Source organism: Erpetoichthys calabaricus, chromosome 1, assembly GCF_900747795.2.
Source record: "Erpetoichthys calabaricus chromosome 1, fErpCal1.3, whole genome shotgun sequence".
NCBI classification, from domain to species: domain Eukaryota; kingdom Metazoa; phylum Chordata; class Cladistia; order Polypteriformes; family Polypteridae; genus Erpetoichthys; species Erpetoichthys calabaricus.
In genome coordinates this window covers 263,882,975-263,897,591 of record NC_041394.2, presented here as the reverse complement: position 1 = coordinate 263,897,591, position 14,617 = coordinate 263,882,975, and the positions used below count along the sequence as shown (strand labels likewise).

The window sequence follows — 14,617 nt, the reverse complement described above, 5'->3', positions numbered from 1 at the left end:
CTTCTTTTCTATAAATTTCCTAGGAGACCCATTTTTACGGGGCGTCTGTTGATCCTCCAAAAATAATTCTTCCAGCATTAATGATTTTGATCCCCCTGTGCGGCGATTAACAGGCTTACTGTTATAAGTTCCCATTATGTCCCCTTGCCCTCCCGGGTCCTGTATTTAATTTTCCAACTATATACTGATTCGCCTAATCCCTTGTACGTATGAATCAGCGAGGTATTAAGTGTGCCACTCACTGTTCCCTTACTGTTCCCTTCTTTTTTCCCAAGGGGAGACACCTAACTATCGGTCCTGTCCCAGTTCCCAGGAGAACACGGTATTGTTGCTATTAGTATGTAGATTTATTTATTCCGTCCTAACAGCAATCCTGCAATCTGTGCTCTTTTTCTGTTTATGTTTCCATACATATATACCACCCCGTTACTCGTCCCGTTAGCCTGTCCGCTCACATCCCCGGATTCCAGCTCAGGTGACTTCGTGTCCGATTCGGTTCAGCAGAATACTACATCAATACGTCCAGCCGAGTCTAGGATATGGGTGAGGCCAGTATCCTTTCGTCAGACCTTTCGTATGCGTCAAACTGCTTGGGTCAAGTCTCCATCACCTTAAGCAACCCGTTGAGATATGAGTATGACTAGACGGTCAACAGGAAACTCGCCCTCCCGTAATTTAGAAAATAAAAAATGTTCGGAAATTCCCCGGTGCTTACCCCAGCCTGGAAGTGTGCAAGCTCTGTCTGGAAATCCGTTCAGTCACCGTGGATGTAGCAAAGAGGAGACCAGGGGCTCCTCACGCAAGAACTGTTTCAGGACAGGGCAGTCCTAACTTTTGCCGGAGCTGCATGCTCTGCTGCCGGAGCGCTCAAGTTGATGGCAGTCCGCTGGTAAGACGGATCACTGAAATGGTCTCGCTGGAGGAGTCGACCGGCCGTCTCTTGCCCCACGTTGGGCGCCAAAAACTGTGGACACTTTTTGTGACTGAAAACAGAGAAGAAAATTAAAATTAGTAAAAACCTTTTATTGATACATACCAGGCAAGGGTAAAATGACAGAGAAATACAGTCCTAGGACACCGCACTTCATCTGCCTCGAGCGCAGATATCCTTGCTCTTTTATACCTTTCTAGTCTCCTGATCGTTGACCATGTAAGCAATAAAAATAGCGTCCTGACTCATTTTGTATTATTCCAATTGGTAAAGTCCTTACCCTAAAGGTATATTTTCTTGTCACACACATCATTGAAAGAAAACTTCCAGAAAGTATACATGCTTTTTGTCACGTACGCAAAACACAAACAAGTTTGATCATTCTGTTCTATTTTCTGTACTTACACACATACATTTTGTTCAATTACATCATTTTATGTTTTTACACCATCCTTAAGTTGAGAAAACAGAAAAAACCCATCCGAGAAATTGCTACAATATTACGAGTGGCAAAATCTACAGTTTGGTACATCCTGAGAAAGAAAGCAAGCACTGGTGAACTCAGCAACGCAAAAAGACCTGGACGTCCATGGAAGATAACAGTGGTGGATGATCGCAGAATTATTAACATGGTGAAGAGAAACCCCTTCACAACAGCCAACCAAGTAAACAACACTCTCCAGAGGGTAAGTGTATCGATATCCAAGCCTACCATAATGAGAAAACTGCATTAAAGTAAATACAGAGGGTGCACTGCAAGGAGCAAGCCACTCATAAGCCTCAAGAATAGAAAGGCTAGATTGGACTTTGCTAAAGAACATCTAAAAAAGCCAGCACAGTTCTGGAAAAACATTCTTTGGACAGATGAAACCAAGATCAACCTCCACCAGAATGATGGCAAGAAAAAAGTATGGAGAAGGCGTGGAACAGCTCATTATCCAAAGCATACCATATCATCTGTAAAACACGGTGGAGGCAGTGTGATGGCATAGGCGTGCATGGCTGCCAGTGGCACTGGGACACTAGTGGTTATTGATGATGTGACACAGGACAGAAGCAGCCGAATGAATTCTGAGGTGTTCAGAGACACTGTCTGCTCAAATCCAGCTAAATGCAGTCAAATTGATTGGGCGGCGTTTCATGATACAGATGGACAATGACCCAAAACATACAGCCAAAGCAACCCAGGAGTTTATTAAAGCAAAGAAGTGGAAAATTCCTGAATGGCCAAGTCAGTCACCTGATCTTAACCCAATTGAGCATGCATTTCACTTGTTGAAGACTAAACTTCAGACAGAAAAGCCCACAAACAAACAGCAACTGAAAGTCGCTGCAGTAAAGGCCTGGCAGAGCATTAAAAAGGAGGAAACCCAGCATCTGATGATGTCCATGAGTTCAAGACTTCAGGCCGTCATTACCAGCAAAGGGTTTTCAACCAAGTATTAGAAATTAACATTTTATTTCCAGTTATTTAATTTGTCCAATTACTTTTGAGCCCCTGAAATGAAGGGATTGTGTTAAAAAAATGCTTTAGTTGCCTCACATTTTTATGCAATCATTTTGTTCACCCCACTGAATTAAAGCTGAAAGTCTGCACTTCAACTGCATCTGAGTTGTTTCATTTAAAATTCATTGTGGTAATGTACAGAACCAAAATTAGAAAAAAGTTGTCTCTGTCCAAATATTTATGGACATGTATCCATTTATGTATATTAAATGAAGTGGCTTGGGTGACACCCCAACTTACTTTTGGGCACCTTCAGATCTTTTACTCATCCACATAGGGTAAAAAATATTTTAACAAGACTTTGCAGGTTTTCACTTTCACACATTTGTCTGAAACAATGAAAACATTTTCAAGCACTTAACAAAATCCACTGTGTTGGGCTAAAAATAAAAACATCAGTTCAACTGCACTTGTTTTTGTAAGCCACTCCTTACAGAATTCTGTCTCGGCTTACAGCTAAAATACACATTACATAGCAGTATAAGTAAAGTTAAACACATACTCCGAACAATTTCAAACTGACTAACATAAACAAATTTTGTCAATAAAGGTTCATTAATATTATAATTGTCAATTCACCATACGGTATCTCCAGTCAGAAGATTTCCTAGACAAAATAACCCTCTGCAACAGTTCTGGTGACTTAGGCTATCTAGCTGCTCATTCCACTCCTGGACACCGTACAAAATTATAAAATACTGTATATATGCTGAGTAGACTAAAAAGAAGAATGAATAATTTCAAGGAGCTTCCAAGGCTCTTTGTAAGTCTCACGTGTTTTCACATGGCAATGTAGCCTGGCAGTAACATCAAGTGTCACAGCATATATCAAGGTAAGAAACAGAACAGTTGAGGAATAGTAACAGTTTATAATCATTGTCAATTTTTATACATGACTAACAACCTGAGATGCAGAGCTAATCAGCAGTTCTAGTCAGGGTATGCTAAACTAAAGTAGCAAGTCTTCAGCCTGGATTTAGAAGTTGAGACTGAAGGAACATCCCTTATATTGTATAATAAGGCAGATCGTTTACAGATTTGGTACCCTGGAGATAAAAACTTGGGATAACAACCCATTGTTATTTTCTTAATCTTTACAACCTTTTTTCGACCAGCATGTTAAAACTATAATGAACACCTGGTACTATATGTACAAGTTCTGATAAATGTTATACAGGTGCTGGTCATAAAATTAGAATATCATGACAAAGTTGATTTATTTCAGTAATTCCATTCAAAAAGTGAAATTTGTATATTAGATTCATTCATTACACACAGACTGATGTATTTCAAATGTTTATTTCTTTTAATGTTGATGATTATAACTGACAACTAATGAAAGTCCCAAATTCAGTATCTCGGTAAATTAGAATATTGTGAAAAGGTTCAATATTGAAGACACCTGGTGCCACACTCTAATCAGCTAATTAACTCAGAACACCTGCAAAAGCCTTTAAATGGTCTCTCAGTCTAGTTCTGTAGGCTACACAATCATGGGGAAGACTGCTGACTTGAAAGTTGTCCAAAAGACGACCATTGACACCTTGCACAAGGAGGGCAAGACACTAAAGGTCATTGCTAAAGAGGCTGGCTGTTCACAGAGCTCTGTGTCCAAGCACATTAATAGAGAGGCGAAGGGAAGGACAAGATGTGGTAGAAAAAAGTGTACAAGCAATAGGGATAACCGCACCCTGGAGAAGATTGTGAAACAAAACCCATTCAAAAATGTGGGGGAGATTCACAAAGAGTGGACTGCAGCTGGAGTCAGTGCTTCAAGAACCACCACGCACAGACGTATGCAAGACATGGGTTTCAGCTGTCGCATTCCTTGTGTCAAGCCACTCTTGAACAAGAGACAGCGTCAGAAGCATCTCGCCTGCTGAGTGGTCCAAAGTTATGTTCTCTTATGAAAGTAAATTTTGCATTTCCTTTGGAAATCAAGGTCCTAGAGTCTGGAGGAAGAGAGGAGAGGCATATAATCCATGTTGCGTGAGGTCCAGTATAAAGTTTCCACAGTCAGTGATGGTTTGGGGTGCCATGTCATCTGCTGGTGTTGGTCCATTGTGTTTTCTGAGGTCCAAGGTCAACGCAGCCGTCTACCAGGAAGTTTTAGAGCACTTCATGGTTCCTGCTGCTGACGAACTTTATGGAGATGCAGATTTCATTTTCCAACAGGACCTGGCACCTGCACACAGTGCCAAAGCTACCAGTACCTGGTTTAAGGACCATGGTATCCCTGTTCTTGATTGGCCAGCAAACTCGCCTGACCTTAACCCCATAGAAAATCTATGGGGTATTGTGAAGAGAAAGATGCAATACGCCAGACCCAACAATTCAGAAGAGCTGAAGCCACTAACAGAGCAACATGGGCTCTCATAACACCTGAGCAGTGCCACAGACTGATCGACTCCATGCCACACCGCATTGCTGCAGTAATCCAGGCTAAAGGAGCCCCAACTAAATATTGACTGCTGTACATGCTCATACTTTTCATGTTCATACCTTTCAGTTGGCCAACAATTCTAAAAATCCTTTTTTTGCATTGGTCTTAATTGATATTCTAATTTTCCGAGATACTGAATTTGGGACTTTTCATTAGTTGTCAGTTATAATCATCAACATTAAAAGAAATAAACATTTGAAATACATCAGTCTGTGTGTAATGAATGAATCTAATATACAAGTTTCACTTTTTGAATGGAATTACTGAAATAAATCAATTTTGTCATGATATTCTAATTTTATGACCAGCACCTGTACATAAGGCGTCAAAAACTTTAAATTAAAGAAAAAGGATGACTTGAAATCAGCCTTAAGCTTAACTGGAAGTCAGTGTAAAGAATTAAGGATAAGAGTTATGCAATTGTAATTTCCAGTTCTAATAATCATTCTTATAGCAGCATTTTTAAATAACCAAAAGTTGCATATAGAACATTTTAAACAGCATGTGAATACAGCTATAGTCAATCCTATTAAAAAAATGCTTGAATTAGATTTTTAGTATCCTCCATATTTATGTCCATCCATTATCCAACCCGCTATATCCTAACTACAGGGTCACGGGGGTCTGCTGGAGCCAATCCCAGCCAGCACACGGCGCAAGGCAGGAAACAAACCCAGGGTAGGGTGCCAGCCCACCGCATGGCACACACACACACACACACACACCAAGCACACTCTTATGGACAATTTAGAATCGCCAATGCACCTAACCTGCATGTCTTTGGACTGTGGGAGGAAACCGGAGTACCCGGAGGAAACCTACGCAGACACGGGGAGAACATGCAAACTCCATGCAGGGAGGACCCAGGTAGCGAACCCAGGTCTCCTTACTGCGAGGCAGCAGCGCTACCACTGCGCCATTGGGACGCCCTCCATATTTACAACCCATCTTAATTTTCCATTTTTTTAAGTTTAAAAATGTTTCAGACAGTTGTGAATGTATGTGTTTTAAAAAATGATTATTTAAAAATAATAAGAAATGAGGAATCAAAATACAGCGACACAAAAATGATAAATAATTCCAAAACTCTTAATAGTAAAACAATATTCAGTTTAATAGATGAAATGATTTAATAAAACATGAAAATTTTACACTAACTGTTTCATTTACTGCACAGTAAAATCTTTAATGCCAAACTTTCACATTGATGCTACGCATTGCATCAAAGTAGTCAGACTATTTTTTCTTAATGTTTGTAATACATATTAAAAGACTATGCATTTCAATTATTATATTCCATCCATCCATTTTCCAACCCGCTGAATCCGAACACAGGGTCACTGGGGTCTGCTGGAGCCAATCCCAGCCAACACAGGGCACAAGGCAGGAACCAATCCCGGGCAGGGTGCCAACCCACCGCAGTCAATTATTATATTTTTCTAGAAAAATCTGAAATTCTGTTATCAATATATAAATACATTAAAAAAAATATTAATAAAAACTAGTATTTCTTAACCTTTTGTTACTATAACATAATTAGGCACCTAGAATATTTATTTCATAGCTTGGCTTTTGGTAGCATCTTTCCATGAGTGAGAAGAAAGCTATGAAGAGTATCAAGGTATTCCTTGGGATGCCGGCGCAGATGTCCTGCATGTACAGAGTTTTTCCAGCATTTCCCTACTACAGTGATCTTCTGCTTTTCGAGCCACAATTGCATCAGCTTCTCAACCGCCTTGTGGTCACTCAGTGGGTCATTCTCACAGTAGAAGAAGAGGGCAGGTGATGTAACAGGTGTATCATAGAACATATCTACTGCATTGTTGTAATAATCCACAGTATAACCTTTTAGAAGGTTAAAATACAGCATTGTGGTCTTCTCAACTAATCCTCCAACTTTGGGAAACAAAACTTTTGCAATCCCTAAAAAAATAAAAAAAACAAAAACAAATAAAACTTTGTCATAATTATATTTACATAGAATGAGTAATATTTAAAAATATATGCAAGTGACAGGAAATGCTACAACGTTTATAAGAGTTGAACGGTCTGCAGAACATCAAGAAAGGTTCTGTGAAAACAGATTCTCCTGTGCTCTGCAACACATCTTTCCTTAGAGCTCATCAACATTTCTGGTACACAGCAACTTGACAATATTTTCTACAACCCAACTGAAAATTATTTTTTAAAGTTTCCTGTGTGTATATATTTACATTCATTAAAAAAAAAAAAAAAACTATGGTTACATAGGTAACAGAACAAATATTAACATAATAACACTTAACACAAAAAACAAACAGTTATCTCTCCAATGAACACTCTATTCAGCTCATAAATTAGCTTTAGAGTATCTTTAAGCCTTAACATCGTATTATTTCGTTGGCTTGGCAGGATTTCGCTTTAACTTCTAAGCTATTTAAGAAATAGACACATTCGTTGTAATTTAAATGAAGGAAATGTTTAGTCTTGCAAAATAACTGCACTGCTTTGAATTCTTAGATCTATATATTGGCATAGACACTAAAGCAAGAACACCAATGATAAGTAAGCTATAAGTATGGCATATTTGCAAACTATTTAAAAATGTAGCCAATTAAAATTTCTTAGATGACCATGTTACTTTTTCTTGCTCACTGAATTATATAGGGCATATTAAGAAATTTAAGAGAGATTAAACAGTAAACAGTTACAGTACTTCATTCTGCCATGTTAACCAAAGAACATGAAATGTGCCTTATGCATGCTTCAATTTTCTTAATTGGACACAGCACTGATTTTTCAATTATGGCTACCCTTTGATGAATATCTGGTGGAGTTTATTACATAGTTATTTCTAACCTCTTCTTCAAACATGCTAATACACAATGTCTTCTATCTCTTTATTATCCATGACAAACATTTTGGTATTTCAAATTGCAGTTATAAAAAAATATGTTTGTATAATATCACATACAGTATTTAGTATTCCGTGCACAATATACTGTACATTCTCTCTCTAGCCTAGTATTGGTTTCTGTGTTAAATCCTACTCAAGACAAAAGATTTATTATGTTTCTGTTACTCCAAAGTGCGAGGAATCTCAAGGTGCTGTATATGCACTTCTAAACTTGCTCATTCCAGAACAAAGATGGGTGGCTACTAAGTTTCCTTTGTTTTTTTCTGTGCCTTTATTAAAAGAGATCATAAATCACTACATCCTGATTAGAAGTAGCACTTTGTATATTAGTTTATTTTGGACTACCATAACTAGCACAAGGTGGTTTTATAGCCAGCAAAATATCTTCACAGAATAGTACTCATTCTCTGGGTCAAAGGTGGCAATGCTGTGGAATTAACAGTATGTACAAAATAAACAGCTACCTGCTATAAAAAATGAGTTGATCTCTAGAATCCATTATTGTGTTCTCAGATTTGCGTTGTCTTCCAAAAAAAAAAAAAAACCCGTGAACGCTCAAGGCTTTTTATTCATCAAAGGTAGTAATTCCATTTTAGCTCAAGTATACTCACCTGCTAATATATCACTAACAAAGAAAAAAAAAAAACATAACCATTTACATATGCCAAGAAACTAATAATGCATGGGGGCACTGCAACAGCATACAAACAGCAATTAAAGCAGCGTGCAGTTTACATTTTGTGTTCCATGCATTAATTTACATCTGACTACTATGATGTAGGATATGGATAACATCTTATCAGTTTATGCTCAGTAATACTTATGAAAAAAATAAAAACAGGGTTCCTACAGAAGTGCACACCTTGTATTTTCATGGTCTCTACATTTTTCAGCTTGTCGATATGCTCTAACGCCAGCACAGAAAACCTGTTTCACCAAACAATTTGCATTTCTCAGTATAAAAATAAACCAAACTAATCAAGTCAGATATGACACGTGACCAGTGTGAAAGTATTAATAGGATTCTCTTAAACTAACCATCACACTTACTATATATCTATTTTAAATGTAAAAATTTTAACTCTTTTTATGTCTTTCACAGCTTCTCCTAAGTTTAAATGTAGTATAAAACTTAATTTTCTAGAATTGAATCAGATGTGGCTTTCAGAAAAATGTAATATTTTTAGAAAACACTGAATATATAATATCCATGTAATAACATTAAAATTAAAAAAATATTAATAAAAACTAGTATTTCTTAACCTTTTGTTACTATAACATAATTAGGCACCTAGAATATTTCTTTCATAGCTTGGCTTTTGGTAGCATCTTTCCATGAGTGAGAAGAAAGCTATGAAGAGTATCAAGGTATTCCTTGGGATGCCGGCGCAGATGTCCTGCATGTACAGAGTTTTTCCAGCATTTCCCTACTACAGTGATCTTCTGCTTTTCGAGCCACAATTGCATCAGCTTCTCAACCGCCTTGTGGTCACTCAGTGGGTCATTCTCACAGTAGAAGAAGAGGGCAGGTGATGTAACAGGTGTATCATAGAACATATCTACTGCATTGTTGTAATAATCCACAGTATAACCTTTTAGAAGGTTAAAATACAGCATTGTGGTCTTCTCAACTAATCCTCCAACTTTGGGAAACAAAACTTTTGCAATCCCTAAAAAAATAAAAAAAACAAAAACAAATAAAACTTTGTCATAATTATATTTACATAGAATGAGTAATATTTAAAAATATATGCAAGTGACAGGAAATGCTACAACGTTTATAAGAGTTGAACGGTCTGCAGAACATCAAGAAAGGTTCTGTGAAAACAGATTCTCCTGTGCTCTGCAACACATCTTTCCTTAGAGCTCATCAACATTTCTGGTACACAGCAACTTGACAATATTTTCTACAACCCAACTGAAAATTATTTTTTAATTTTATTGTATACTTCTAATAACATAATGTGAGGGGCACAACGCAATGTTTTCTGTAGATTGTTTACTTCTCCATACTCCAATTGATTTTTATTAATTTTCATACATTGGTTAACAATTTGACTGAATGAGACTTCCAAGACTTCTCCATCAGTGCCAGGGACAGCCGTGCTAAGCCACCTACTTTTTTCCAAATGCATGTCAAATGGAACAGCTTTAGCAAAATCATTGTGGTATCTGGGTCATATATTATGGATGCTGCCACTTCAAAGATTTGCATTGGGAGCTTCCATGACAATATTACCAAGAAGTGTTGCACATGTGATGTCACCAGAATGACCATGTAAAGGTCTTGGCGGGTATTTGTAGACCACCGGAGTCTGCAGATAAATCTCTTATGTCATGTGAATCCTTTGGTAAAATACTTCCTGGGTTTAGAACTTTGCTCTTGTATTAGATATTTCAAATTTTTAGCTAATAATTTAAGCTTAACAACAACTGGAGGTGGCAGAGTTAAAGATGCTAAGATCTGCACTAGGTGTGACGAGGATGGATAGGATTAGAAATTAGTACATTACAGGGTCAGCTCAAGTTGGACGGTTGGAAGACAGAGAGGAGAGATTACGTTGGTTTGGACCTGTGCAGCGGAGAGATGCTGGGTATAGTGGGAGAAGGATGCTAAGGATAGAGCTGCCAGGCAAGAGAAAAAGAGGAAGGCCTAAGAGAAGGTTTATGGATGTAGTGAGAGAGAGGACATGCAGGTGATGGGTGTAACAGAGCAAAAATGCAGAGGACAGAAAGATATGGAAGAAGGTGATCTGCTGTGGTGACCCCTAATGGGAGCAGCGGAAAGAAGAAGAAGGACATATTCGCTTTACTTTCAGTTTTGAGTTTGGCTCACTCTCTGACTATGTTTCACATCTTGATTCTTTTCATTAAAAAAAAAAATCCTTGATGTCTTGAGTCAGTACATTATCAAGCAGTCTGCACAGGTCCCCATTGTTTTTACAATATACTCATGAAGAAACACTATTATTTATATCTTGTCATAAATGTTGCAGTAAGATAAAAAATCCAAGATGAACAAAAAGAATACATTAAAAAAAAGTTGAAATCAGTGTAACGTAGTTTTGTCTATAGCCACTTTATATGTAACTGATGCTGTTTTATAAAACAAAAAAAGCATTTTGTTATCTGTTACAGAAGATCTGTCAATTACATTTCACAGACTCTGCTGCTTAGGAGCAAAATTAGTTAAAAAAGTTAATCAAAAATATTATTGATTATTACATTTTTCATTTTTGTAGGATGAAAGATAAACTAATATCTGAAATTCACAAAAAGACTGAAAAGACAAAGATGTCATCATTGTTTAATTTTCACAAAACCAGAAAAATAAAAATGCTACCATATCTAGAACTTAAATTAAATAATGTACATATACCATCAAATTGGTTTTCCTGCTTAGGTAAAATGCATTAGTGAACTGCAGTACCACTGTACTGCTCACCTTGCTTAAATTTCAATTACAAATGAAAGTCTCAAAAAAAAAATGACTGCTAGGCTAGGTCTTTATTCAATAGTGTTTAAATTAGCTTTTGTAAGAGAAACAGAATGCTAGTAAATCAGGTCGTCACCACTGCTCCATAATGAACATGTGATTCAGATTATAATGCAAGTGCTTCTCCCATTTGCATTCCAGACTGAAAAGCCACTGAAAGAATTATTAACAAGGTCAAGTAACACTGAGGTACTTTACAAGGGCAAAGTCCCAAAAGCATACACTTCACCTTTTATAGAAGGTACTTTATGCAACAGTGTGTTTAGAAGAAATGTTATACCTGCAAAATAAACAGCCAAAATCTGTTTAAGTACAGTACAATAAAAGTGTTATAATATATATTAACACAGTTACTATTCTTTAGACACAACAGAGTCACAACTGTGGTATACTTTCATATGCCCCTGATATTTGATTTAAAGATGCATTTATAAATTTTATTAGCAAAATCTGTCTTCCCAAGTGGCTTACAATTGTTGCCAATCAGATTATTAATAAGGATCCTAATTACTAAACATAAAACAAATACCTTAAAAATTGCTGAAAATTTACACTTTGAAATGGAGAATGTTCTTCACATTGATTTCAACTCTTCAGATGTAGTGAGAAGTCAAGCAAAAAGACACCTTATATTGGCTAAATAAAAAGATTACAATATGCAAGCTTCCGAGGCAACTCAGGCCCCTTCTTCAGGCAATCTTCAGATGATACACATATTTTGTAAGTGTAGTGTATCCAAACATTTTTCACTTCATTCCTTCTCTACATATGCAATACCTTTCACCTCTAGGGGAAAGGTTACTGGTAGGTAGCATCTTCAACACCAAAATTACCAAAGTCCTTTGACAGCAGCTGAAACACACAGGCTAATGTAAGAACTGAGACAAAGATACAAATGCAATCAAGGATAAGAATCCATATTACTAACCGAGAATGCTAAACCGGATGATGGACGCAGGCACATCCGGCCATGGGCCGTAGCTGCAAAAAGACGTACTGCGCCGGCGCAACAAACAGTCCGCGAGAGTCGGCTGAGGACCCGAGAAAGGCGGACAAAAGAGGGCGAGAGAGGCGGATGAGGGTCCGCGAGAGACGCAGGCGCAAAAAGAGTCCGACAAGAGCACAGAAAACAGGAGTGAGCACATACAGAAAGGAGTCACAAAAATGAGGCTCAACAAGCACCAAAATAATGAAAAAAAACATTAAAGAGTACTCAAACGAGGGGAAAACACAAAACCACCCCACAGACCCTACAAGCAAGGGACGGGACACACACAAAGAGGGGGAGAGAGGCGGATGAGGGGCCGCGAGAGACGCAGGCGCAAAAAGAGTCCGACAAGAGCACAGAAAACAGGAGTGAGCACATACAGAAAGGAGTCACAAAAATGAGGCTCAACAAGCACCAAAATAAAGAAAAGGCACATAAAAGAGTACTCAAACGAGGGGAAAGCACGAAACACATTGCACACGAAACTACACACACCAAAAAAAAAAAGAACAGACGAGCGCACAATAGCAAGGCACGACCATTACCCCCCCCCCCCCCCCACACCCTACAGGCACGGGACGGGACACACACCAAGAGGGGGATTCAACATGCCCATGGAAGACCAAAAAAAAGAACACAAAACCACCCCACAGACCCTACAAGCAAGGGACGGGACACACACAAAGAGGGGGATTCAAACAAGACACAGGAACACAAAAAGAAACAAAACGCTCGCGCAACAACGATCCCCCCCACACATCCATAAGAAAAAATGTCTCGACTCCAAAAACGCAAAGCTCAACTAAAGCTTCTAACTAACGATGTACCTAAAAGTAAAAACTTTATGAACTGCGTTAGATCCTACAATAGTTCATTTGCTTTTAGTAAATATCAGGCCACCAAAAGGCAATGGCCCATACTGCTTTCCCATATGTGCACAAATACTGCATCGCATTGGAACAGTGCACCCTGAAACAAATCAACAACGCAAATATGCACAAATCTACATCCTGGATCCACATGACGCAAACTATCAATCAAAGTGCTGCATCGCAACAGGCACGGATTCAAAACGAAACACCTCCCGTCTCAAACATACGTTAACGGCAAGGAAGGCTACAACGGGCGTCTCACACAGCACAGGCAAATCGATTACAGCTCCAAAACAACACGTCCCAAATACTACATATGCAACAACGCGCCTCTCAAACGGCACAAGCAAAACATACACCGGGAAAATTCATTCGGATTAATAAATGTCATTTGCAATCATTGTCATTCAGTTCACTTCCCTGAAGAAACAAGTGGCAATACAAGTAATACATTTAGACGTTGTTGTCAAAAGGGTCAAATTAGACTGCCTTCTTTACATTCATATACTGAATATCTACAGAAGATTCTAACTGACGATGTACCTGAAAGTGAAATCTTTATCAACTGCATTAGATCCTACAAATCGGTATCCACTATGAACATTAACGGTGGCACTGCACGTGACATCCGTCTTCAAAAAATGTTGTTTATTGAAGAATGTACAATGGCATGAAGTCACTTACTCAACACCATTCATAAACTTCTACAAACGTTTATGAATAATAATATTCGATTTGGAGGAAAGGTACTTTTATTAGGAGGAGATTTTAAACAGTGATTAGCTATTCTTCCAGATGCCATGCACTCAGCTATTGTTCAGTGCACCTTAAAATACGCAGACAATTGGCATTGCTTTCAAAAGATACAGTTAGTAAAAAAGATACGATGTCCAGAACCAGATCATAACAATTGCTTATTACAACTGAGAGATGGTACACTCAACAATACAGATGGACTTCAGCCACATATTATTACAATTCCTCAAGCCTTTATCTGCGACGACTTAGTTACAGAGAGATTTGGAACAGCAATCTCATTAGACCAAATGCCCCTTTTAACACAACGCACTATATTATGTCCAAAAAATATTAATGTGGAAAACATAAATACCCAAGTCATTCCATTACTTCCTGGAGAGACACAACTCTTTCTAAGCTCTGACAAACTTGACTCTGATCACAACAATAACCATCTTAAATGACCTTACAAGTTCTGAGCTGGAATTACCTTTTACACTTAAACGGCGTGTACAAAGAAATTTTCAAATAAACCTTTACACTGTGCCACACACTTTATTGTTTGATTTCTATCTGCATCATCTACACCGTCACACTATTCTATATCTCATTCATACATCACGCTCTTTGTCATTCCCAACACCAGGGGTTGGCGAGCGAAGCCCACCCCACAGACCCTACAAGCAACGGACGGGACACACACAAAGAGGGGGATTCAAACAAGACACAGGAACACAAAAAGAAAG

General features: G+C 38.1%; 1 protein-coding gene across 6 annotated transcripts in view; it reads right to left on the bottom strand.

Annotated features, from left to right (window-relative positions):
* si:dkey-5i3.5 (uncharacterized protein LOC565091 homolog) overlaps nt 1-14,617 on the bottom strand; it is a 103,224-nt gene that overhangs the window by 8,155 nt on the left and 80,452 nt on the right. For 4 of the 6 annotated variants that reach the window (XM_051930375.1, XM_051930382.1, XM_028814820.2 and 1 more), the window contains one exon: nt 7,364-9,447. In XM_051930375.1, the coding sequence (XP_051786335.1) occupies nt 9,083-9,447 (365 nt within the window). In that variant the 3' untranslated portion in view covers nt 7,364-9,082. Of the gene's footprint in view, nt 1-6,425; nt 6,805-7,363; nt 9,448-14,617 lie in introns of those variants that run through there. The other 2 variants (XM_051930388.1, XM_051930384.1) reach the window with 2 other exon arrangements.